Consider the following 22,993-nt stretch of genomic DNA (forward strand, 5'->3'; position numbering starts at 1 on the left):
TGTTCTGATGTGGTTTCCCTCTGGTTTTCCTGCTGTGAAGGGGTTGCTCCACCATCTTTTAGTTTTCTTCAGAGGAAATTTTTCCATATGTAGCTGTAGATTTGGTGTGTTTGTGGGAGGAGGTGGGTTCAGGATCTTCGTCTGTTGCCATCTTGAACTGGAACCTATTTAATATGTTTTAAATTTTGGTTTTCAATCGTTCAGTTTGTTACTAGTATATGGAAATATGATCAATGTTGTGTATTAATGTTTATGTATTGATTTTATATTCTGAGATCCTGCTAAAGCAAGTTATTATAATTTATTATGAGTCTACTTATACATTCCTTGGAATTTTCTATGTAGACAATTATGTCATCTGTAAATAATGACAGTTATATTTCTTCTTTTCTAATATGTATGCCTCTTTTTTTCCTTTTCTTGCTGTACTACACTAACTAGAATCTAAAGTGCTAAGTTGAAAACTAAGATAAGAGTGGACATTCTAACCTTGTTTTTGAACTCAGGGAAAAGCATTCATTCTTTCACCATTTCATGTGATGTTAGAAGTAGGTTTTTTGTAGATGTTCTTTATTAGGTTGAGGTAGTGACCTTCTATTCCTAGTTTTCTGAGCATTTTTAATGTGAAGGGGTGTTGAATCTCGTTAAATGCCTGTTCTGTATTAATTGGTGTGACAGTATGTGTTTCTTCTTTAGACTCAATATGGTAGATTACATTGATGATTTTTTACCATTGAACAAGGCTTGCATCCCTGGAATAAATTCCACCTGGTCATAGTCTATTATTCATGTGGATTCTGATGGTAGGTATTCTTGTGGATTTCTTCTAGTAGGGTAAATTATGGTTCCTCAAAAACGTCCGTGTTTAACCCCTCCTATAACAATATGTGAATGTTACCTTGTATGGAAAAATGGACTTTGCAGCTGTGACTAAGTAAAAAATCTTGAGATGAAGAGATGATCATAAATTTTGGGGGTGGGCTATATATAAACACAAAGAGCTGTATAGGAGGGCCACAGGAAGAGTCAGAGTTGGAGAGACCATGTGATGAGGGAAGCAGAGATTAAAGTGATGCACTTTGAAGATGGAAGAAGGGACTAATTCCAAGGAATGCAGGCAGCTTCTAGAAGACAGAAAGGGAAAGGAAACAGATTCTCCTGTAGGGCTTCAAAAGGAACAAGCCCTGAGACACCTTGACTACTATCAGACTACTAAGCTGCAAAAACTTTCTTTCACAAAGGGTCAGGGAGGGCTGGGAGCACATATGTGCTGCCCACCTGGACAGAGAAGGACCTGTGAGGCTGACCTACAGATTCTGTGGAGGTGGAGAGACATGAGCCCCTTTCTTCTCCAGGCTCTTTGCAGGGTCCAGCAGAGAGTCAGGCCACCTGTGAAAGCCTGCGGCCCCAGTATTGCATGCTGGTGGTGTAGGGGTCATGTTCAGGGAGTCTCTGTTGTCCTAACACCTGCCTGGGTCCTGGGGAAGGAATCAGAATTCAGAAGCAGGAGAAGAGCCTTTGGCCAGCAGGGAAGGGGGGTGAGGCCCAGGGCAGGTCCATAAAAGATCAGAGCATCTCAGTGCTTTAGGAGGAAGGGGCTTCAGAGGTGGGCCAGCACAGGCTGTGACAGAGGCTAAGCAGACTGGGAGGGGAGGCACTTCTGGGAGACAGCAGGGGTCTACTCCCTGCCCCTCGTTGTTTGCTCCTCTCACTCTAATGAGCGGGTCATTTCCCCTGCTCTGATGATTCGAAGTCTCTGCCGGCACCCACAGGACGGTGACTGAGGCCTCCACACTCCTCAGCATGGATCCCAGCTCCCACTCAGATCTGGGGCCACAGACACCTCTCCCACCCCCTGCTGCCCCTGTGAGCAAGCTGTTCTTGTGAAACGTGGTCATAGTTTGTTAGGAGGATCTGTTTTCTATGGGGATACAAACCAGTGTTGATACCAATACACACACATGTCCAACCATGGGTGGAAAGGGAAGGGACAGTAGTTCTGGGGTGTCTTTGCAGACCCGTAGGCCCCTAACGCCAGTCCCCACAGCCACAGCCAGATGGGTCCTCCTCCCTCAGTTGAACGAGATGCTGCTGCACAGAAATCCCACAAGTTCCACAAAGGGGCCCAACTGTCCTTTCCCTTATACACACCTTTAACGGGTGCCCCATGAATTTCCCCACACCCATTCCCCTTGTAGCACCCTCATTAGGATTAAGAGGTAGCGGCCTCCACCACTCTCCACATTGCAATAATCCCAGTGGGACTAGAGGATGCTCCCGCTACGATGAGGCAGACAGTCCTGTCCCCATGGCCAAGATTTTTCCTCTCTGGTCAGGCCACCCACACAGGAAACCCTGGATGAGCGGAGGGTCATCCCAGCGCCGTCGCCTGGCCACTTCAGGGAAGCAGAGAGAAGCTCCATAATGACAAGGGCTGTCTCCAGGCTCCATCCTAGAAACTGGTGAGTGTCCAGAGGGCGGAAAGGCACAAAAGCAGCTCTGCCTCCCCAGAAGGTTCAGGGATGCAGCAGATGGTACAGGTGCCCCAGAAGGGCCCTAGCCAAGCAGGCGTTAGAGAAGGGCATGATGAGGGGGTCCCTGGGGCAAGTGAGAGCTGTGCGTTCCCAGGAGCAGCCTGAGGAGTCCTTGTCTATGTGGAGGAAAGGTGTGGCCACCTGTAGATCCAGAGCTCCTGTGACCTCCCTCGTCCTTCCTTCCTCTCAGGATCGCTCTCTGTGGAGCAGCTCAACACCAACAAGATGACAGTGGCCTGAGAGCATTTCCCACGAAAACGATCTTTGTTCACAATTTACATACATCACTCCAAAGGTCCTCCTCCCACCCACACCTGGCCACACCCACCTCCCCCACCTCCCTAACCCCCCACAATCCCGCTCCCCCTCCCCACCCTGGTGGTCCTGCCCACCCTCCCTTCCCCCCACATCATCCAGGATCAGCACTGGGAGGAGGAGGAGCCCTAGGCTCCCCTGGAGGGCTGGCCCAGCTGTTCCCTACTGGCTGCAGTGCTGCTTCTTCCTCCACCCACGCTTCTCTGTGACAAACGGGTCACGTTTTCTCTTTCTGGTCTGTGAGGGGTGAGCCAGCCCCAGAGCCAAGGCTGGCCTCCCAGAGACGCCGAGGCCAGCCCCGGGGATGGGCAGCTTCTCAGCAGCGGCTGGGCGTCCACACAGAGCCCACTTCCTCGACTTGGGAGCGGCTGGTGGAGCTGGGCTGAGGCCTCTTCTCTGAGAGGAGGGGGCCTAAGGAGCACTCTGGGCCCCCCAACCTCCAGGGGAGGCCAGGCCTGAGGCATGCACAGGACTCTGGGACAGCCAGAAAGGCAGCAGGCTCTGCAGAGAGCCAGAGAGGAAGGCCAGGCTGGAGAGCTCCTCCTCGTCCTCACTGGACCCGTCCCTGGGCCCTCGGGCCTCCCGAACAGGAGAGGCCTCTCTGAGAAGAGATGCATCCCTGGGTCCCAGGAGAGGGCCAGTGCGCCTTTGATCCTGGGGAGGGGAGGGCCGTCCGGCCCGGAATGGAGAGACCTCCTGATGTCCTCGACAGGGAACAAAGACTTTGGGCCTACACAGGTCAGTGTCTGTTTGGATGAGCCTATGAAGAGCCTCAGAATCAATCTCTGGTGGGCAGGCTTCATCACTGACCCCTAGATGGGGGTCTTGGTCGTGCCTGTGGGCACCTTGGCTGGCGTCAGACTCAGAAGGACCTGAGCGCATTCCGGGTGCACTGTTGACTCGGGGCTGCCCGCACACCGTCGTCCTCTTTCAAGGCCAGGAGTCGTTTCTGCACCAGCTGGTAGGAGGGAGGAGGACAGTGACGACTCCACACACACGTGTGAGAGGAGGAGCACTGGGCAGTGGGACAATGGCCCTGGGGGGGAGGAGGGGACGGGCGACCCCAGGACTCGAATCCAAATACAGACACTGTGGCAGTCCTGCCATCCTCCTGCACCTGATTCCCAGCTTTGTGTCTTTCCCACCCCTCCCGGATGCCCATCCTCTCCTTCCTTTCACCCTGCACTGCACCCACCCCAAAACGGGCCCTTCCCCATGCCAGGCGTCCCAGGCAGGGGAGGGATGGACAGTGCTATGTGGCCCTCCTGTTCTGGGGCCCTACCTCTCCCCTGTTCACTGGGGTCCCTCCGTGCCCTGGTCTTCCTGGGTGTCTCTTGTGTCCCCTGTTCTACCGGGGATCCCTCCCTCCTCTGGCTCCCCTGGGTCATCTGGGTTCCCCTGTTCCCTGGATCACCTGGGTTCCCCCTCCCGTGGGGTCCCCTGGCTCCCTGAGTGTCCCTCTCCCTCCCCTGACTCACTTCTTCGGGGGTGAGCCCTTCCTCCTGCTCCAGCTCCTTCTCCAGGGCCAAGAGATCCAGCTGTGGGTCTGGGGAAAGCAAATATGCCAGGAATCCAGGGTGAATGACTGCCTCCACCTAGAACAGAAAGAAGAGGCTGTGAGCATCCTTGGCCAGGAGTGGCCTGTGAGGCAAGAAGACCAGGAGGGAAAGTGAAAAGCAGAGACCCACCCCACTCTCCTCCACAAGGCAGGGATGGTCAGCACACACACACACACGCACACGCACACGCACACGCACATGCACACATGCACATACACAGTCACACACAAAAGAGCACATATACAGAGGCACAAACACAGACACAAAGGCATACACACAGATAGACACAAACATATACACACAAACATCTGCGTAAACCTCCCCTAACACCAGGCTCAGGAACAAGGAGCTGAGCTTAAGTCCCAACGGCCTGAGCAGAACCCAGATCTTGGGTGCTGAGTGTTCCATGCCCTGGCATCTTGTAGACCCCAGTCTCCAGGCCTAGCCTACTTTGGTGACAAAGTCCTCCTGGGAACACAGCTTGTCAATGTAGTTTAAGAGATCCGGGTCCGAGTAGGTGCCGTCCTCTTCCTGCTGCATCTCATTTCCGTCCTCTCCCCTTTCTCCATCTGAGTCGCCTGTGGCTGAGTGGACGGGCCCCACCAGCGCCTCCATGATGTCCATATACTCCCTCACAGCCTCAGGTGGAATCTCCTCGGGTGCCTTGGGCTCCGGGGGTCGCTGGGACCTGTGTGGCTTTGGGTGGGAGGGCTGGGCGCTGGGGCCGGACATCCTGGGAGCACAGGCTGAGGCAGAGCAGGAGGAAGGGAAGGAAGGTGAGGGGCTCCCGGTCCACCTCCTGACCACCGAGCGCACGCTGGTGAGGGCATTGTTGGGGGACATTGATGTGGGTGTGGGGGTTCAGGGCCACCTGAAACCTCATGCACAGTTGGAGGGGGGAGGTAAGGGGGGCATCTAAGAGAGTCACATGTAAGGAAGTGGGGAACCTCCAATTTTCCAGGGGTGTCCCCATCAAGCCCACTTCTTAGGCAGACTTGGTGTGCAGTCCTTTGACAGGGAGGTGTGAGAGAAGTTACAAAATTGACCAAGTCAATACCCCGTAGTGACAAAGGGCATCTGACACCCCACCCCCGCACCCCCCGCCTCGGTGGCTGTTTTGCTTGAAAGACCAGTGCCCCTGTCTTGAAGGAAAATGATCCACATGGGAACAGTGGCCAACCCTAGGCCCCTGTTACCTGTGCGTTCAACTCCAGTGGGAACCTGGGTGGCTGGCTGAAGGCCCACTTTCGGGGCTGGGGGCCCCCGAGGATCCAGCTTCGGTGGGGCTGGAGGAGGCAGGCCCTGCGTGCACTGCATCCACTGCAACTGCTGAATCTGCATCTCCTCCTCGGCCTCAAATTCCGTGAACCTGGGGGGTGACGGAGGCACAGGCCACCCTGAGAAAATGGCCTGGGTTCTGGAGCCCAACAAAGGCAGCCAAGAATGAGGGATTGGGAGAGGATGTGCCTTGGCGCTGTCAAGGCCCTGCAAGGTGCTGTCCACAGCAGAGAGCTGCTCCTGGAACTGATACAAGATCTGGGACCCTTCCTGCCTCACCAGCACTGGAGAGCATTCAACAGCATAGAGCCAGGTCGCTGCATTGAACCAGGTCAACGGGACACGTGGCTGACCCAGGGGGCACCCTCCTCATGCCCCCCATCCAGAGCCACATGAAGGGCTGACAGCCAGAGTCTGGAACAGGCATGTGTTCCCCACAGGGGTCCTTGCCCGAATCCAGGACCCTGGGTTGCGACTGAGAGTCCTGGAACATAGACCTGGAGACAGGGCTCAGGACAAGCTGGACGATGTGGATGCTGAGCTTAGAGGACAGGCCTTCCTTTCCTCTGAGAGGCGCTTGTTTGTTTGGTTTGGTTTCTTAAACCAAGGGGATTACCGTGGAGCAAACACTGGAAGGGCCAGAGACCTTTGGGCTGACGACAGCTGGCTTCCCCAGCCCCTTCAGGGATGCCAGGGTACCCACTCAGGCCACTTTTCATGAGGAGAGGGGGTCCCAAATCTATGTCAGTGGCCGCCGTCAGCCACCATTAAGGAAGCAGCAGGCTGGCGGGTGGAGCTCTTTCCCCGGCCCAGCCCATATGGCCGGAGTTGGACCCCTACTGGACTCACAGCTTCACCCTGCCCCGTCCTGAGACCTTCATGTCAGGGGAGGGCAGAGCTCCTGGTGGAGGAAGGACAGAAGACCCAAACTCTCAAGGTGAGGGAGGGGTTTCTGGAGGACTGTAGGGCCTCTGGGCTGCGGGGTCCCTGTTCCGAGCGACAGCCCTTCTCCTTTGTCCTCTCTGATGAGCACCCCCACGGCCAGACCCTGCCCTCACCCACTCGCCTCACCCTCCACGCAGCCCCTGGGCCCAGGACGCTGACTCACTTTTGCGCCATCTCGTAGTAGATCATCCGGTCAGAGTTGCTAATGTGCTGCCATTCCTGCACGGCCCTGCACAGTCCCTCCTCCAGCTTCATGGTCGGCTTCAGGTGGGCCAGGGATCGAAGCGCTGGGCTGTAAGCACTCGGGGTCAGTCTCCGTGCCCAGGCCAGCCCCCACCTGCCTGACCCCACCCGCCAATGTGGACCACACATCACTCAACACAGCATGACTGAGCCACAGGAGGGTGAGAGGCAGGTGTCTGGGACGTGGCAGAGACAAGCCTTCCCGGCTACGGCCGTCACCGCCTCACACTCCCTCGAGGATGACCATCCACTCCCAGGCCAGAGCTGGGACACTGTGCCTTGGGGAGCTCTTTTCCTCTTCAAGGCTGCCTTTTCATAATAAAAATCACTATCATCAGTGAGGCGTGGCATGTGCCAGGCAATCTGCTCACACTTCATAGATTAGCCCAAGGAGTCTTCTGCACGGTCCTCTGAGTGAAGTGTGATTGTCCCCTTTTTACGAGGGACCGCAGGTTTAGGATGGAAATGCCTGCCAGGCTCACAAATCTAGCGGGAGAGAGCCCACGCCCTTAGGAGAGCTCTACCATCACCCAGTTCCTACTGGAAGTCTCCACAACAACGAAGTCCAGGCGTGCATTAAGCACACTCCGGGGCCCCGCCCTCCTCCCCCTCCTCCGAAGTGACCTCCCCCGGCCATGTACACTCAAGTCCTGTATGAAAGGAGACGGCAGCACAGGAGAGTGTGGCATCCACTCCTTGGCTCCTCAACGTACACCACGACCCTCTCTGACTGCAAGTCGTCAGGCCATATGACATTGAGAATCATGGAAGAACAAGCTGGCTAGACTCACAGGGGGGTGGGGTCAGTCGAGATAAGGCACATTTCAGTCATGATGTCAGGGACTGGCAGGCTCGCCCGTATGGCCGACAATGTGCCTTCCCATGGCATGGACATCGCCCTCACACCTTGCTTCCAGGATCCCTAGAAACCTAACCTGCGAGTCCATCCCCAGTTCCTCTTTATCTAAGAGCTCCGATAAGCTCACGACCCCCGGAGCGTTCACTCACATGAGAAAGCAGGAAAGAGCTTCCGCATCAGGACTCTGGGGAAGGTGTCTCCGGGCCAGTGGCTTGAGGCGCTGCCACCGTCGGAAGTTACTGTACACGCTCTGGTGGTTCGAGCAGTCCTCCTGCGAGGCGTAGGGCTGGTTGGTGTCCAGGCTGCCCTCCCTGGAAGTGCCGTGTGGCCATGGCCCAGAGTTCACCGGGCGAATGTTAGGGGCCATCTGGGCAGCTGGTGGTGGAGCTTGAGGAGGAAAGCCTGGGGTCCAGCCTCCCCTGCCAGCCTGAGTAACTCCAACAGCTGGAGCAGTCACAATGGTCTCCATCGCAGGGGTGGCTAAGAATATGGGTGCAGGACATGCAGCACTCCCGCTGAGGGCCCCTGGAGCGCTCCAGTTGAGGGGGCCCTGAGGAACGATAAAGGTCGGAGTCTGGGGGGCCTGCACTGGCCTCCCTTGTGACCTGACTCGGACAGTGAAGTTGCAAGCCCCAGGGGCACGGGGGCCACAGCCACCGTTAGCCACCAAAGGCATCCTGGGGAAAGCCGGCAGCAGCAGGCCGCTGCCAGGAGGGAATGCGGGGGCGATGAGAGGTGGCGGGTGCTGCTCCCAGGGGGGCCGGTGCTGGGCGCCAGGAATGGGTGGAGGAAAGGACACTGCCATGAACGTAGACAAGGAGGCACCGGGGTTCATGGGGACATCCGTTCCCAGCACTGCAGATGCTGTTGAGGCAAAGGAAAGGAGTGAATGGAGGAGGAGAATGGGCAAGTGGGACTGAGGCTTTCTGCGGCATCAGAGTGTAAATCACAGATGAGAGACACTTGGACAGGGGAAACTGCAGCGGGCAAATATCTTCAAGTGATTTTCATGCCCTGACCTCCAGTTGAGAATTATTCCACTGGTGACCCCACGCCCATCCACCAAGCTCCCTGACCCCTGCCTGCCAAGAAGAAATTGCCTCAGCAAGAACTCACTTGGAGAGCCTCCCTAAGGCACACCCTGGCACCTAAGCCTCACAGGCTGTCTCCCAAGACCTGGAGCTGTGTGGACATCCGCTCTGTGAGAAATGCCCCTCGGCCGGCGTACTAGCAGGTAGGGGCCTTCTGCAAGGTAAGTTCTAGGCCCCCAAAGGCCCCTTGCGGACAGGCACTGTGTGAAATATTAGGGCCCCACCTCCTCCTCAGTCCTCCTTTTCCTGATGCTCAGTATAAACCCCCTCTTTCTTTCCTAGCCTCACAAAACAAAACAAAATGCTGGAAAATATCTCTAATGGAATCCTGATACAAACCCATGACACTGGCCCAGAAAGCACCTGCATCTCAGAACAACCCACAGCAGATACGTAACATGGGCCAGGTCCTGCCACCCCCTCCCCAGTGCCCAGAGTCACTGTCATCAGTCAGGAGTTCTGTTCCTAGGGGCTTGGGGTGGTCTCAGAAGTAGGCACGTGTCCCTTAGATTCTGTCATTTCACAGCCAGTGATGGCTGCAGAGGATTAAACAAGGGCCAGGGAATTGTCATGTTACATTGGTCGTGGGAGTACAGACCGCCTGTGGTCCTTTCCCTTCCAGCTCCCAATAACGGAGAGACAATCTGAGATGCAGGCATAAGCCAGATGCCATGGTGATCAAGTTGTCTGAAACACATCCCCGTTCAGGAGAACAAGGTACACACCACGGTGCACCTAACGAACCAGAACAGATGTCATAGGACGTTTAACAGTAACACAGAAGATCATCTGCCTGATCCTGGGCTACACTCCTTCCCCCTTGAAAAGAGGAAGCAGCCTTCATAGACATTCCACCCGAACCAACCCCACTCCACATCTGTTCCCTGTCCATGAAGGAGTGACATGAAATAGGAACAAACTCTTCCTCTCAAGGCAGCCTGAGGGTCCACCATGAGATACTGGACAAGATGAAGTAGGTCTGAAGTACTGCCATTCCACAAAAGGAAGAACAATTCAGAGCAACTCAGAACCTGAGCCCTCTGTTGCCTGAAGTTACACGTAACGGTTGCCCATCCCCTGTTGAATCCAAGGCAACAGTTACCTGAACTGAGAAGTGAGCTCTGGGCTGGGAGGAGTGGACCAGGTGTGGGCTGCGGCAGTTAGAGTAACCCCCTGCCTAGCTCTCGGAGAGGACACTTCACTGCAGCTCTGGCCACACACAGCCCCATTGAATAGTTTTCTCACCAAGACCATCTCTCCCCACGGCCCCCTGAGATACAGTATGCTCCTGTTTAAATCCCTTTGAAAGATATGGTGAGGCAAGCTTCAGGTGCCTCAGGAACACAATACAGCTCTAGGCTTTCCTCATGACCCTCCCTGTGTCACCACCAGGACATCACACACATCCTTACACACACGTTTCAAAGTGGCTTGTCTCCCTTCTAGAAAGAATCAAACTGTCTGCTGCCATCCTTTCTCCATAGCCAGGGCAATTCCTCTTGATCCACCTCCAACGACCCCTCCTCCCCAGGGCAGTCTCAGGTTTCTTCAGGCTCCCCAGTCTCCCCAGGTGAAATGTCCTTTGTGCGTCCAGTGCTCTCTTCTCCCTCTACTTCAGTCCAACTATGTGCCCACAGTTAAGTGTAACGTGTGAACCCGAAGGATGTGAGGATGGCAGGGTCTCTGAGAACACACCCCCAGCCTATAGACTTACCTCCTATTGAAGTCATCCTGCAGGCTTGGGCACGGACTACTGCTGCCTGGAAGCCTCAATGAGAAAAGTCAAGACCAGGAGCCAGAGAGCGACCTGCTTCAGCAAACGCTCGGGATCCAAGTCAACGAGGGACACGTTTGAAAGTAAACAGGAAGATGCGGGCTGAACCGTTCTGCGGTGGGGGAGGGGCAGAGGGCACGTGGGTCGGGGTGGCGTGCGCCGGGGGGACATTCCACGAGGGATCTGGCAGGTAGGCAAGAACCGGAAGTTCCTTCCACCTCCCACAGTGGCAACACAATTGGCGTGTGCCTCTTTAGGCAGTTTATAAACTGTTGTTTTGATACACGGCACCGAGGTTGACCATGACAGCCCCTTCCTTTCCTTTCACGTCTTTATCCATCAACCTAGGTTTTTTGTTTTTTGTTTTGGTTTTTTTTTTGCGGTACGCGGGCCTCTCACTGTTGTGGCCTCTCCTGTTGCGGAGCACAGGCTCCGGACGCGCAGGCTCAGCGGCCATGGCTCACGGGCCCAGCCGCTCCGCGGCATGTGGGATCTTCCCAGACCGGGGCACGAACCCGTGTCCCCTGCATCGGCAGGCGGACTCTCAACCACTGCGCCACCAGGGAAGCCCTGGAGCTTTTATAATGAAGGAAAACTTAAATGATTTGCAACCAATAACTTCATACTAGAGGAATGGTGAGGCAAAATATTGTACCCAGGCACTCGAGAAAGGCAGGCTTCCTTGTTGCTTCCTCCCTTTGTTCAGTCATTCAACCAATTATTTACAAGATTCTCACTCATAATTCTGATACAGTATTTGAAGGACTCTTCTCAAGGCCACTGATACAAAAATTGCACTGTGCAAAAATTAGCCAGTCCCAATTCTGCAATCACTTTTGTAATACTTCAAAATCCTACACCCCACAGACAGAGATAAGCAAATTAGACCAAATCTAATTTGGGAAGACCAGTCACAGGAGGGAGTATCTAAAAGTCCTTTGGATCATGATCTCTGACTATTCCTGCACAGAATTTGGGGGCGGGCATTGACTACTGACAAAAAACATCTCTGGACATGCATCACAAAACTTAGAAGACAGTTCATTTCCACTCAATCACGAAACATTAAAGAAACGAAGAGATACCATGTTTGTGTCTTGTGGAGTTTTCAAGTTTGCACTTGGAGGCGCTTAGTGCTGTTACAGGTGAGGGGTCTTCAGAGGCATCCTGTTGAGTGAGAAATGCTCTAATCTTGCATTTGACCAGAAAGCGGATCTGATGATTGAAGTTTCTTTGGGAAGTATTACAAAGTCAGGTCAGTAAGTTGATCCCGCTACTATTTTTGTTGTTGTTGTTTTTTTATTGTCAACTGAAATTCTGCAAGATATTATAAAAAAGGAGGGAGGGAAAGTCAAATTGTTCCCATACTACCTGTTGAAATTGGCCCAGATTGTCAACTCTTTCTCAAAATTATTAAAAAAAAAAAAACCCAAAACCGTACAAAGGAAACACCTGTGAACACTGAGAAAAAATATTGCAGTAGAGTAAATGCGTTGGAAAAACTCTAGGAACCGAGTCAGGAGACAGTATCTTAAGAGTGTTTCCCAGGTCTGAAATTCTTTGCTAGCATTGTTCTTTAACGGAAACTTCAGGTGTGCTAGGAAAAAGGACCTACTGTTTTTTGAAAGGCATTAACAAGAACCAAGGAACTGCAGTCCAAAAGGCATGAAAGTACTTGCCCCAATTTGAGGCTACTGTGCTTACAGCGGAGCTCTCCAGAACTCTTTGTAGCTAAGTGCATGGGTTTCACGAGTGCAATATAAAACTCACGAGTGCACATTTCACAAGAGCTGGTCTTAAGAAGAGACCGTCACGAAGGTTCCCGGCGAGGAGCGTCGCCAGAGAAGTTCCGCAGCGTGCCCGAACCTCCATTTCTCTCCTCTCCTGCAGAGACCTCCGAGGCCCGCGCACCCCGCGCCTGCACGCCCGCGCATGCCTGCGCACGCCCACTGGGGCGGGTCTCTCGGGCAAGCGGACCGCCGTCCTCCAATGGCTCCCGGCGTCTGTTGGGGTAGTTTGCTCCGGAAGACAGGAGCGCATGCGCGAGCGCGGAGGGTGGGGCCCCAATGGCTGTCCGGCGGGGGAGGGGCGTGTCATGGCGGCCTCTAGAGTCAATTCTAGGAATCCTGAGGTAAGGGGTACGGGGACTTTTCACCCCTCAGGTGTCACCGCTCTGCGCTGTTGTTCACCTTGTGGGTTATTTGTGCCCTTGTCCCTGTAAGGAGACTCCCCACAATGTGGATTCACGCCCCCATAGAGCTCGATTCCCTTGAGATGTTTACCCCAGGATTATCGGCACCACTGGGGAGCCGGCTGCATGAAGGGTTCAGTGATTGCGGGGCCTACAGTGGGGGGTAAATAGCGTGTGCGAGCTATTAAACAGGTGCCGTTCTAGTCTGCGCGTTGTGAAGAGTACAAAAGCTAGAGGGAAGTTCTTGCGAGTTGAAAACCCTCATCTGGTTCCGAAGGTGTAGCTCAGGTGATTGGAAAATGAGTGAAGATGGAAGGAACACACTCATCGTTTCACTAGTGTCTTCCTTCTTATCATAAAAACATCAGTCAACACTTATGTTCAAACTGCATTCTTTTGTCAGTGATGCGAGCAACTTTGCTGAATGTGGTAATAAACATGTATTTGTAGTCTGGTGTCAAATCATGATTGATTTGCAAGCATAGATGGGGTCTGTACATATTTAATTGGTTGGTGGGAATCTGATATGTAGTCAAATATGTGGGTTGGTTTTGTCCGTGGATATTTGTGTTTGAAGGGAGGTCATGCCTGTGTTTTTGTGAAAGTGTGTAAGAGTGAGTGTTGTATTTGGAGGGTGTTGAGATGTGACGCAGGCATACTCAAGGAGTTGGTGGTTAGGTGTTTGTAATTTGGTGTTTGGGGAATATGTTTACATGTGTTTTTTTCACCCATGAATTTGGGGATTTGTGTGTGTCTCATGGTGGATTTGGAAGGATTATCTGCATATGCATAAGGGCAATGTCAGGAAAAGTAATGGTGTATATTACTTTGGGTGTCCAGTCTGTTTATTTTGTATATTTGGGGAATGTAGGCTGATCATTTGTGTATTCAGGGCATGTTGTATGGTTATGGGGTGTTTGTGGGTGTGCATTTTCAGGAGCTGTCTATGTATATTTGGATGTGTAGAGGGCAAGTCTGTGACTCTTTTATGGGGCTGGTGGATGTTGAATGTGTAGGTATGTTGTGTTTGTATGATCCTGTATTCTGCAAGATGGCAGAGTTAATTCTGTGTGAGAGGTTGGGAATGTGGGGTTATGTATACGCCAGTAGTGTGGTACTGTGTGTGTATTTGGAACAAAGGGCGTATAGGGTGACATTATTGCCTATTTGTAGTGTACTGGGTAATTGTGGTTCTATTTGGGACTTGTGGAGAGTTGTGTGTTAAATGAGTTTGTGTGTGTGTTCAAGGGGCATGGCCACTTGGAGGAATATTTGCTGAGGCTGTGCATTTGTAATTTTCAGTAGGAGCCTCTTAGGCTTATGTATTTGGGGAAGTGAGTATATGTGTATCTGATAGAGAGGTGGGGGTTCTATGTTTCTACAGGGAAGATGGACAATTGCATTTATATGTATTAGAAATGTGTGATACGGGTATTTGTTAGTACTTGCATATGTGTGAGCTGGCTCCTGATAGCTAGGGATAATTTGATATATGGAAGTTGTTTCATAAATGGTTTGCTGGAGATATTTCCATGTATCTTACTTGTGTATTCTAAGCCGTGTGCGTGTCCATCATCAGGTGCATGCATTATCAAAGTTTGATCATAAGGTATGGAGTTGTTAGGAGTATTCAAAGTGTATTTCTTTGGAGAACGCTAGGGTGTTTATACATGTGTTTGGTAGGAGTAAGAGGTGGTCTGTCTATATATTCAGGGTGAGGGTAGAAATATATATATACACACACACATATACAGTTTATATGTTGGGGTAGTGGTGGGGAGCTTGTATTCTGAAGAGGTAGCATAATGTATAGTGTTTGGGAGGGGATCCGTATGATCAGGGGTTAGGAATATTTGCATGTGTGTGTCCATAGGTGTGTGAGAATTGTGTATGTATATTAGTAAGAGTGCAGAGGTTGCCGGTGTTTTTCTGTTTTGAGTGTGTCTGAGCATTTGGGGTGTATACTCATGAGTAGTTTGTGGGTGTGTGTATTTGTGATTTGTGAGTGTATCAGGAGGATTAGAGTCCTCTATGTGTCTATTTCAAAATGTAATGCCTGAAGAATTTAGTGGTGTTGCTTGTATGTGTGTTCTCAGTATTAGTGAGGTGGACTTATATGTACAGTTGACCCTTGAACAACACGGGTTTGAACCACACGGGTCCACTTATAGTGGATTTCTTTTTCGGTAAATACTACAGGACTAGTACAGGATCCATGGATGCAGAGCCACTGCATGGAGGGTTGGCGTCCTAACCCCCAAGTTGTTCAAGGGTCAGCTGTATTTGATAAGTATAGGTTATTTGTGTCTGTGTGTGTTTTTGAGATCCTGGGGCTTTTTGGGTATGTATTCTGCGAGATGTGAGAGTTTAGTTTGTGTGTTTGGAAACAAGTAGACTGTGTAGGTTATGTGTGTGTGCAGGAATCCTGGAGTATATGTATTTTAGGGCTGTGGGATTGCATATGGGTCTTTTTTGGGGTTGCACATGAGACAGTTGTGTACTTGGTGAGCCTGTGTGTTTAGGTACTCAGTGTGTACATCTGGATGGCATATTGGTTGCACATGTTTGTTTTCAGGCCCATGTTGTGTGTGTATATATAGTTGTAAGAGTGGAATGTGAATATTCAGGGTGAGTAAGGTTTCATCTGTAAAAATTTAGGTAGTAAGAGGTGGTCTGTTTGTGTATTTATTCAGGGTGAGGGTAGAAATGCACGTGTGTGTTCAGGATATATATATATATATATATATATATATATATATATATATATGTATATGTACAAACACATATGTATATCTGGTATCTTTTTGGTTATATATCTGTGGTGGGAGTTGAGGGTTCTACTTGGGGTGTAAGTGGATTCTGTGCACATATTCACAGGAAAAGGTATGGGATGTGCTGGAACTGGTTCATAGTATCTTGGGAGAGTCAATGGTGCATATCTCTTCCCAGCTCTGTGTTTAGTGATGTCAGGTGGGTAGCTTGAAATTGGTCATGCTGGGAATATTTATACCATGTAGATACCATAAGTGAAGTCTTTCCCGCCTTTCTCGGAGAGCTTTTTATCAATCACTTGCCAGCGTACCACTGATATGCATGTTTGGATGTATGTATGTATGAAGCAAGAATATTTGGGCATCGGTGGGTATGTATGGGACACTTATGTGAATTGTGAGTGGGGCATCTGGGGCTATGGGCCTTTGTATATGTGCATTGACCCTGGTAATTGTGAATCATTGCATTGCTCCTATCAGGTTGGTCTGTTCTTTAGGGCCAGAGAATCCCCAGAAATGTTGTTGATTCCCAGTAGAAATCATGCATATGGATACAGGGGTGTCTGTACCTTAGTCAGGTGGACACTCCTTCAGCATTTGTGTGGTCCTAGCATCTGGGTCCCTAGAAGGAGGGGCCTGGTGGACAGATGGCCATGCAGAGCAGAACCTTCACAGGTGTGTTGTTGGCGTGACAGGCAGCAATCAGAAAGTCATGGGGCTTCCCGGCTAGGAGGTCAGATGACCAAGGGCTCTCCCAGGAAAACCCCCTGAGAATCAGTTGGACAGCTACAGGCGTTACTGGCTCTTCTGTGGCACAGCTGACGTACAAGGACACCCTCCACATGGGGTCCAGAGCCACGTGTCCCTGAGCCCAACTGCCCCAGGGTGGTGGGAACTGTTGCGTATCAGGCTGGTCAACTGTATCACTAGGTCTCAACCAACCTGTCTCATGGAAACCTAAGACCTCACGGATAGGCAGGACCTCTAGGGATCACTGAGCTTACAAGGACAGAGGTAGGGAGGCTTTGTCACTGAGGGAGAGTTGGGGACTGAGACCTGGAGAGCCTGGGGCGTCCCACTCTGAGGAGATATGGCTCTGATGTTCCCAAACCCTTTAGACATGTTCTCTGTTCTTTTCTGAAGGCTCAAAATGCTTCTAGCAGTGGGAAGCTTATCTCAGTTTCATGTTTCTCTGATAGGATGAACTGACCCTTTTATTCACTATTCTACATCAAGCTGCAAACCCATCAGAGGGAACCATGTGATCACTGTAGCCACCAGCTGACCCCACAGCCACCTTGTGCCTCCCTTGGAGCCACCCAAGCATTTCTGCGCCTTCTTTATGGTGAGTCTTGTGGCCTTTTCTCTCTCATTGTGACTCCTCCTGCCAATAAAACATGCTGTGAATGTTAACAAAAGGAAGCCTCCACTTGAATTGGAGACTGGAAGGCCCATAGAGGGAGCTCTCATGCCGTGTCCCTCATCATCAATTACCCCCACAGGAAGAGGTCATTTACTGACCCCAAAGAGGAAGTGCAACCCCTTTACTACCCCAGCTGGAGGAGGGAAGACTTCCTTCCTGGCCAGCAACAAGATATAGAAAATAGAAATAGCTAATAGAAAATTCCGCAGTTTAGCCAATGAGACGCCATTGTCACCTGAAGTTTTACTTTCCTCCAGTGAACTTTCATTTTTTCCCTTGATGATGACTTTCTTTCCTTGTCCCACCCTCCTTACTATACAAGCCTTCTGGGACTTCCCTGGTGGTCCAGCAGCTAAGACTCCACGCTTCCAATGCACGGGGCATGGGTTCGATCCCTGGTCGGGGAACTAAGATTTCCACATGCCATGTGGCATGGCCAAAAAAAAAGAAAGCCTTCCATGTTGTGTAACCCGTTGGAGTATCTCCCTTTCTATCAGATGAGATGCTGCCTGATTCATGAATGGTTTAATAAAGCCAATTTATTCAAAATTCAAAGTAAATCTTCCAATTTACTCAGTTAAATTTTGTTTTTTAATACATTGGTGGCATGCAGAGGTGGCCACTAACAGTTTAATATGTATCCCTCCAGAAATGTTCTGTATAAAAATATGTGTGTGCACTTTTCTAAAATCCACTCTTATGATTGCTACTGCTAACAAGATGATTTTATGATTAAATGCTTATCTTTTAAAAAAGAAAAAGGTAAATATATTGGTGGCAGTGATGGGATCTGAAGCAAATTTCTGATAACATTTGGGACAAGGAGAAACAGGTGTGGTGCCCACAACTCCTTAGAGTTCACTGTCTTTCTGGCCATTCCTGAAGGTTGTTGGTAAGCTCCTCTTGGTTTGAGCTCCATTCTCTTTGCGTTTGTGCTCCCAATCTAATTGGCTTTCCTTTACAGGGCAGGTCAGTTTGGCTGGTAGAGGATTCTCCCTGAGGCCAAACCCCTAGCCTTTCAGATGGACATTCCCAGGACACAGTAACATCTCTTGGTGATTGCCAGTGTATTTTTGAGTGGTAAACCACAGCCCCTAATTTGTTCCCTGGACTCCACACTGCGCACTGCTGACAGTGTAGTCTGCACTCGCCCATCTGTTTGGAATCAGCCCCCAGTTTCCATGCTTGGAGCTGTTGGTGGCGGCTATAGTTCTCCATTTTGTTTGGAATCAGTTTGCAGTCCCCCTTCCTTGGGTTTTGCCGGTTGGATCTTTTTCCTCAGTCCAAGGATCCCTGGGAATTGGTGGTGGTGCATACCAGGCCTTCTTTTGTCCAGGACATAGTAACATCTCTTTGTTACTGCTGATATATTAAGGCGCAGTTTTCTTGTGTGTTCTTTTGGGTTGACAAAGCTAAGGAAATGAGATCTTTTATCACCAAAGAGTTGAGAATGCCAGCTTCTGGCACACCTGCTTATTTTATATTTAAGAACTATGGTCCTGGAGGTTGTAGATATTTAGAAAGATGACAAAATTATACTAATATTGATCTAGAATTACAGTGGTCATTGTGGGGCATGTTCCAGTTAGACAAGATTGTTCATTTAAGGAAAACACTAGAGAGCAAGGGTTCACAGATTGCACAGGGAGAATGAGATGCCTGCTTTACTCGGTATGTAAAAGTTTACAGAAGGTTTCAAGATTCCAAAATAGCTTCGTTTAGAGACTTAGAACAAAAAGCTAATGCAAAATTAAAGAGACAAAAGGTACCTGAAACAAAAGACCACTGGACGGATGTGACTGCAGATTTAACTCCTACTGTCCCCCCCTTTCCTTTTTCACCTGAGTACTCTTGTTTTACTCATTTTCTGTCTGAAATACTTTTCTATTCCAAAGAGAATATTTAACAATTGCCATTTAAAGTAAAACTACCTGAGGTTGCAGGTGAGCCCCCTCAGGTGTCCTTTACCTCTTGGTCAAAGATTGAACTGAGAACTGTAGTTAAAGAACTCTCTAAACCTAGGGAGGAACCCCCAACATTTTTTGAAGAATTTAGAGTCACTGTCAGGGCGTATGTCCCCAAACTGCTAGATCTTTATCCGCTTGTACACATGTTGGTAGGACTGGGTGAAATCCCAGAATGGATGTGGGAAGCAAAATGACATAATCCCTAGGATGATATTCAAGATCCTCAACCTAAAAAGGCTTGCAGAATAACAACTAACCTTTTATAAGCTATTCCTAAAATCTTCCCTGCTCACACTTGGTCTATTATTAATTGGCCTAATAATGATTGATCTATTATTCACTCGTACAAACAAAAGAGGGGTGAATCTGTGGAAGACTTTAGAGCCAGTTTGGCAGCTCTCTTTTTACAGCAGTTGGTGTTCCAAGGAATAAAAAGGCCACTCAGCCTGCTTTAACTGCCCTCTTTGTAAATGGATTATCTTCTGAGATTAGTGGATTGATAAAAGGGCAGAAAAGAGGGTGGGAGGCTCTAGGCCTCACTGAACTCGTGACTATAGCGGAGCATTTTGAAAGGACCCTGGAGTAAGACCACAAACAGAAATCCACCAAGCTCCTAGCCTTACAGTTACAATAGCTCTAAGGCAAGAGACACAAAATAACACCTGGGCCTCCCCCATTACAACCTCCTAGGGGTCCATGATCAATTCGATGACCCAAAGTTGATGTTTCATTTGTAATCAGTGAGGACACTGGAAAAAGAGGTGTCCTCAAAGGTCCTATGCAAACTCTTCACAAATGCTCTCATATCTGTCTCAAAGGGAGGGCCCCCCATGACCCTCTCCCCTAGTTGGCAGAACTCCAGAGGTTCTCTGGTCAACTATTACCAGCAATGACCTTAAACAGCCCAGAGGAAAATATAATGAAAAACTGCCAAATTTTAGTTGATACTGGAGCTATGCTTTCTACTTTAAACCCCACTCTCATATTTTACTTTGAAATCTACATTAAACTCTAACCCTAACTGTAAACATAATTACCTAACCCTTTAACACCCTACCCCTAGCCCTATCCAGAGCTGTGCTTTCTACTCTAAATCCCACCCTCAAAGAACAACAGGTCCCTCTGAGTAAAGAGGATGTTTCCATAGTGGGAGTACCTAATACAGTTCAGAGAGAATTTTTATCTCAACCAAGATTCCTTTTTGCTATGCAATATAGCCCCAGTTAATCTACTCGGTAGAGATCTCTTTTCTAACTTAAAAGGGTCGGTACATTTCGCCTCCAGTGGAGATCTCACCTTAAAATTTCCTGATCAGCCTGAACCTGATCATTTATGTTCCTTACAATCTGTCCTGGACATAAAAGCGGAAGTTCAACAAAAGTTCCCTAATTGGATGGAGATGCCTGCAATTTGGGGGGCTACTTCTGACAGTGTTAACATCAGAAGAATAAAAAAATGCAAACCTATAAAGATTCAGATAGATGTAGCTAAACCTCTCCCTAGGTTTCCTCAACAGCTATTAAAGCCTGCGGTCATACAAGGTCTCATAGCTATTGTAGAAGACTTAATTGCCCAGGAGGTAATCATTCCTGTACTCGTCCCGGCAGCATGCCAATCTTGCCTGGTTGGAAACCTGGCAGGATGGCGATTTGTCCAGGACTTGGGAGCTGTTAATAAAAATAGTTTTTCCCTGTTTTCCTGTTGTTCCAAACCTAGCCACCGTTCTGTCACAAGCTTCAACTGACTTGCAATGGTTTACTGTTGGAGACCTTTGTTCACCTTTCTTCAGCATCCCGGAGGCCCAACAGCCAATATCTACATGCCTTTACTTGGAACAATCAACAGTATACCTGCACTTTTATGCCTCAAGGGTTCACTGGGACCCCTTCTTTTTTCCTCCCAAGTACTTCACCAAGATTTAAGTACCCTCTAGTTCCCTGAGAAATCAGCCTTTTTACCATATGGAGATAACCTCCTGCTGTACTCAGCTACTGTAAAGATTCCATAAGGCTTTCATAAAAGATTCCATTTATTTGCTGCAACAGTTAGCTGAGAAAGAACACAAAGGAAAAATTACAGTTATCCGTAGACGCTGTTCATTACCTAGGACGTAATCTAAGCACTGAAGGAATTCAGCTATCTCCAGAGAGAATTAGGCTGATACAGGAACTTCCTAGACTCACAACTAAGTGCTAGCATTGTGGATTTCTAGGTTTAGCTGGTTATTGCAAGCTCTGGGTTCCAAATTTTTCTGTTACCTCTTCCACTCTATGAACTTATTAAAGATTTAGTTCCTGAACCCTTTGCTTGGGAAGATAAACATAAGCAGGTTTTTATAAGGCTAAAACAAGCACTGCAAGAGCTGCCTGCCTTAGGGTTACCCAAATGATCAGGTTCAGGTTGATCCGGAAACTTTTTTTTTTTTTTTTTTTTTTTTTCCTGCGGTACGCGGGCCTCTCACTGTTGTGGCCTCTCCCGTTGCGGAGCACAGGCTCCAGACACGCAGGCTCAGCGGCCATGGCTCACGGGCCCAGCCACTCTGCGGCATGTGGGACCCTCCCGGACCCGGGCACGAACCCGTGTCCCCTGCATCGGCAGGTGAACTGTCAACCACTGCGCCACCAGGGAAGCCCGATCCGGATACTTTAAGGTGAGATCTCCACTGGAGGCAAAGTATATTAGCCCTTTTAAGTGCGAAAAGAGATCTCTACTTAATAGATTAACTTTAGGTTATTCAGAACCTTTTACTTTATTTGTGCATGAAAGGCATAATCAGGCCGCGCAGAACTGTGTGAGCATGGTAGTAAACATAGACCTATTGCCTGTTATAGCATACAACTTGATTCAGTTGCTTTTGCCTGTCTCGGTTGTCTTAAGGTTATAGCCACAACTGCAAATTTAGTGGCAGCCTTGGCAGATTTGACTCTAGAAAATGAAGTTTATTTGCAAACTCCTCACAGTGTCCACAGTCTTCTTAACGCTGAATTGACAACATTTCTCTGCAAGTATCACTAGATGAACTTCCTGTGAAATCCTGCTTTCACCACCTAATCTTTAAACGTTACAACGTTCTCAATCCTGCTACACTACTACCTCTGTTTCACAAAGGTGAGGGCCGTGACTGCCAGGTAACAGTGTCCCATGGGAATTCCCTGGAAGTCCATTGGTTAGGACTCCGAGCTTCCACTGCAGGGAGCGCGGGTTGGATCTCTGGTCGAGGAACTAAGATCCCACGAGCCACATGGCGCGGCCCAAAACAAAAACAAAACAAACAAACAGAAAACAGTGTCCCATTTTGTGATACCGTGTCCTGAGTAAAGATGTTACCAAGTCCAAGCTTGCTCTGCTTGCCGCACGACAGGCCATAAATCGGAGATGAGGTGTTGAGGCAAGGAATATGACTTTATTCGGAAAGCCAGCAGACCGACAAGATGGCAGAGTAAAGTCTCAAAATAACCATCTTATCGGGGTTTGGGTGCCCGTTTCTTTTATAATACAGAGACGGGGAGGAGATGAGGAGGTAAAGTAAGAAGGCCATAGGTTTTGTGAATAGCCCCTGGAATGGCCAGCCTCGGGGAGGAGATGTGTTAATTTCTTCTTAATTGTAGCCACCCACAGGTGGAAGGAGTCCATATGTTTCCCTGAACAAAGGCACTTTGGTTTAACATTCAGACAGAGCGACAGGGTTCCCCGAGGCAGGCCATTATGTACAGGTACAGACAGTATCCTTTTAGTGAACAAAAGCAGCGGAAGGCAAAGGTTAAAGTAAAAGGAACAGATCCCATGTGGAGTCCGATTTGGCTCTTCCCTGTTACAATTCCCTACTGTCAATGTCCATCCCACAGTCTTGTGGATAAAAGGGGGTGACGGCCCTTCTAATTGCTTCGTCAGATGGATCTTTCCGGGAGTGTCCACCATTGGTGCCAATGTTCCAAACGTTGGGTTTTTGTTTTTTTTGTTCCTCTCTGGAAAGTGTCTCCTTTACACCTGTAGCCTTAAAAAAATATTCTCAGCCTAAAAGTTGAGAGTTACGATCTCTTTGA

General features: G+C 49.6%; 1 protein-coding gene and 1 pseudogene across 1 annotated transcript; both read right to left on the minus strand.

Moving 5' to 3' along the window:
* Positions 1-3,011: 3,011 nt before the first annotated feature.
* Positions 3,012-5,023, minus strand: LOC132476288 (NUT family member 2D-like; annotated as a pseudogene).
* Positions 5,024-7,878: 2,855 nt separating this feature from the next.
* LOC132476290 (NUT family member 2G-like) lies at positions 7,879-8,538 on the minus strand. The gene has a single exon (XM_060078152.1). It carries the CDS (start codon positions 8,536-8,538, stop codon positions 7,879-7,881), a length of 660 nt encoding a protein of 219 aa, XP_059934135.1.
* Between the last annotated feature and the right edge of the window lie 14,455 nt (positions 8,539-22,993).

This window comes from Mesoplodon densirostris, chromosome 2 (genome assembly GCF_025265405.1).
Source record: "Mesoplodon densirostris isolate mMesDen1 chromosome 2, mMesDen1 primary haplotype, whole genome shotgun sequence".
Classification (NCBI taxonomy): Eukaryota; Metazoa; Chordata; class Mammalia; order Artiodactyla; family Ziphiidae; genus Mesoplodon; species Mesoplodon densirostris.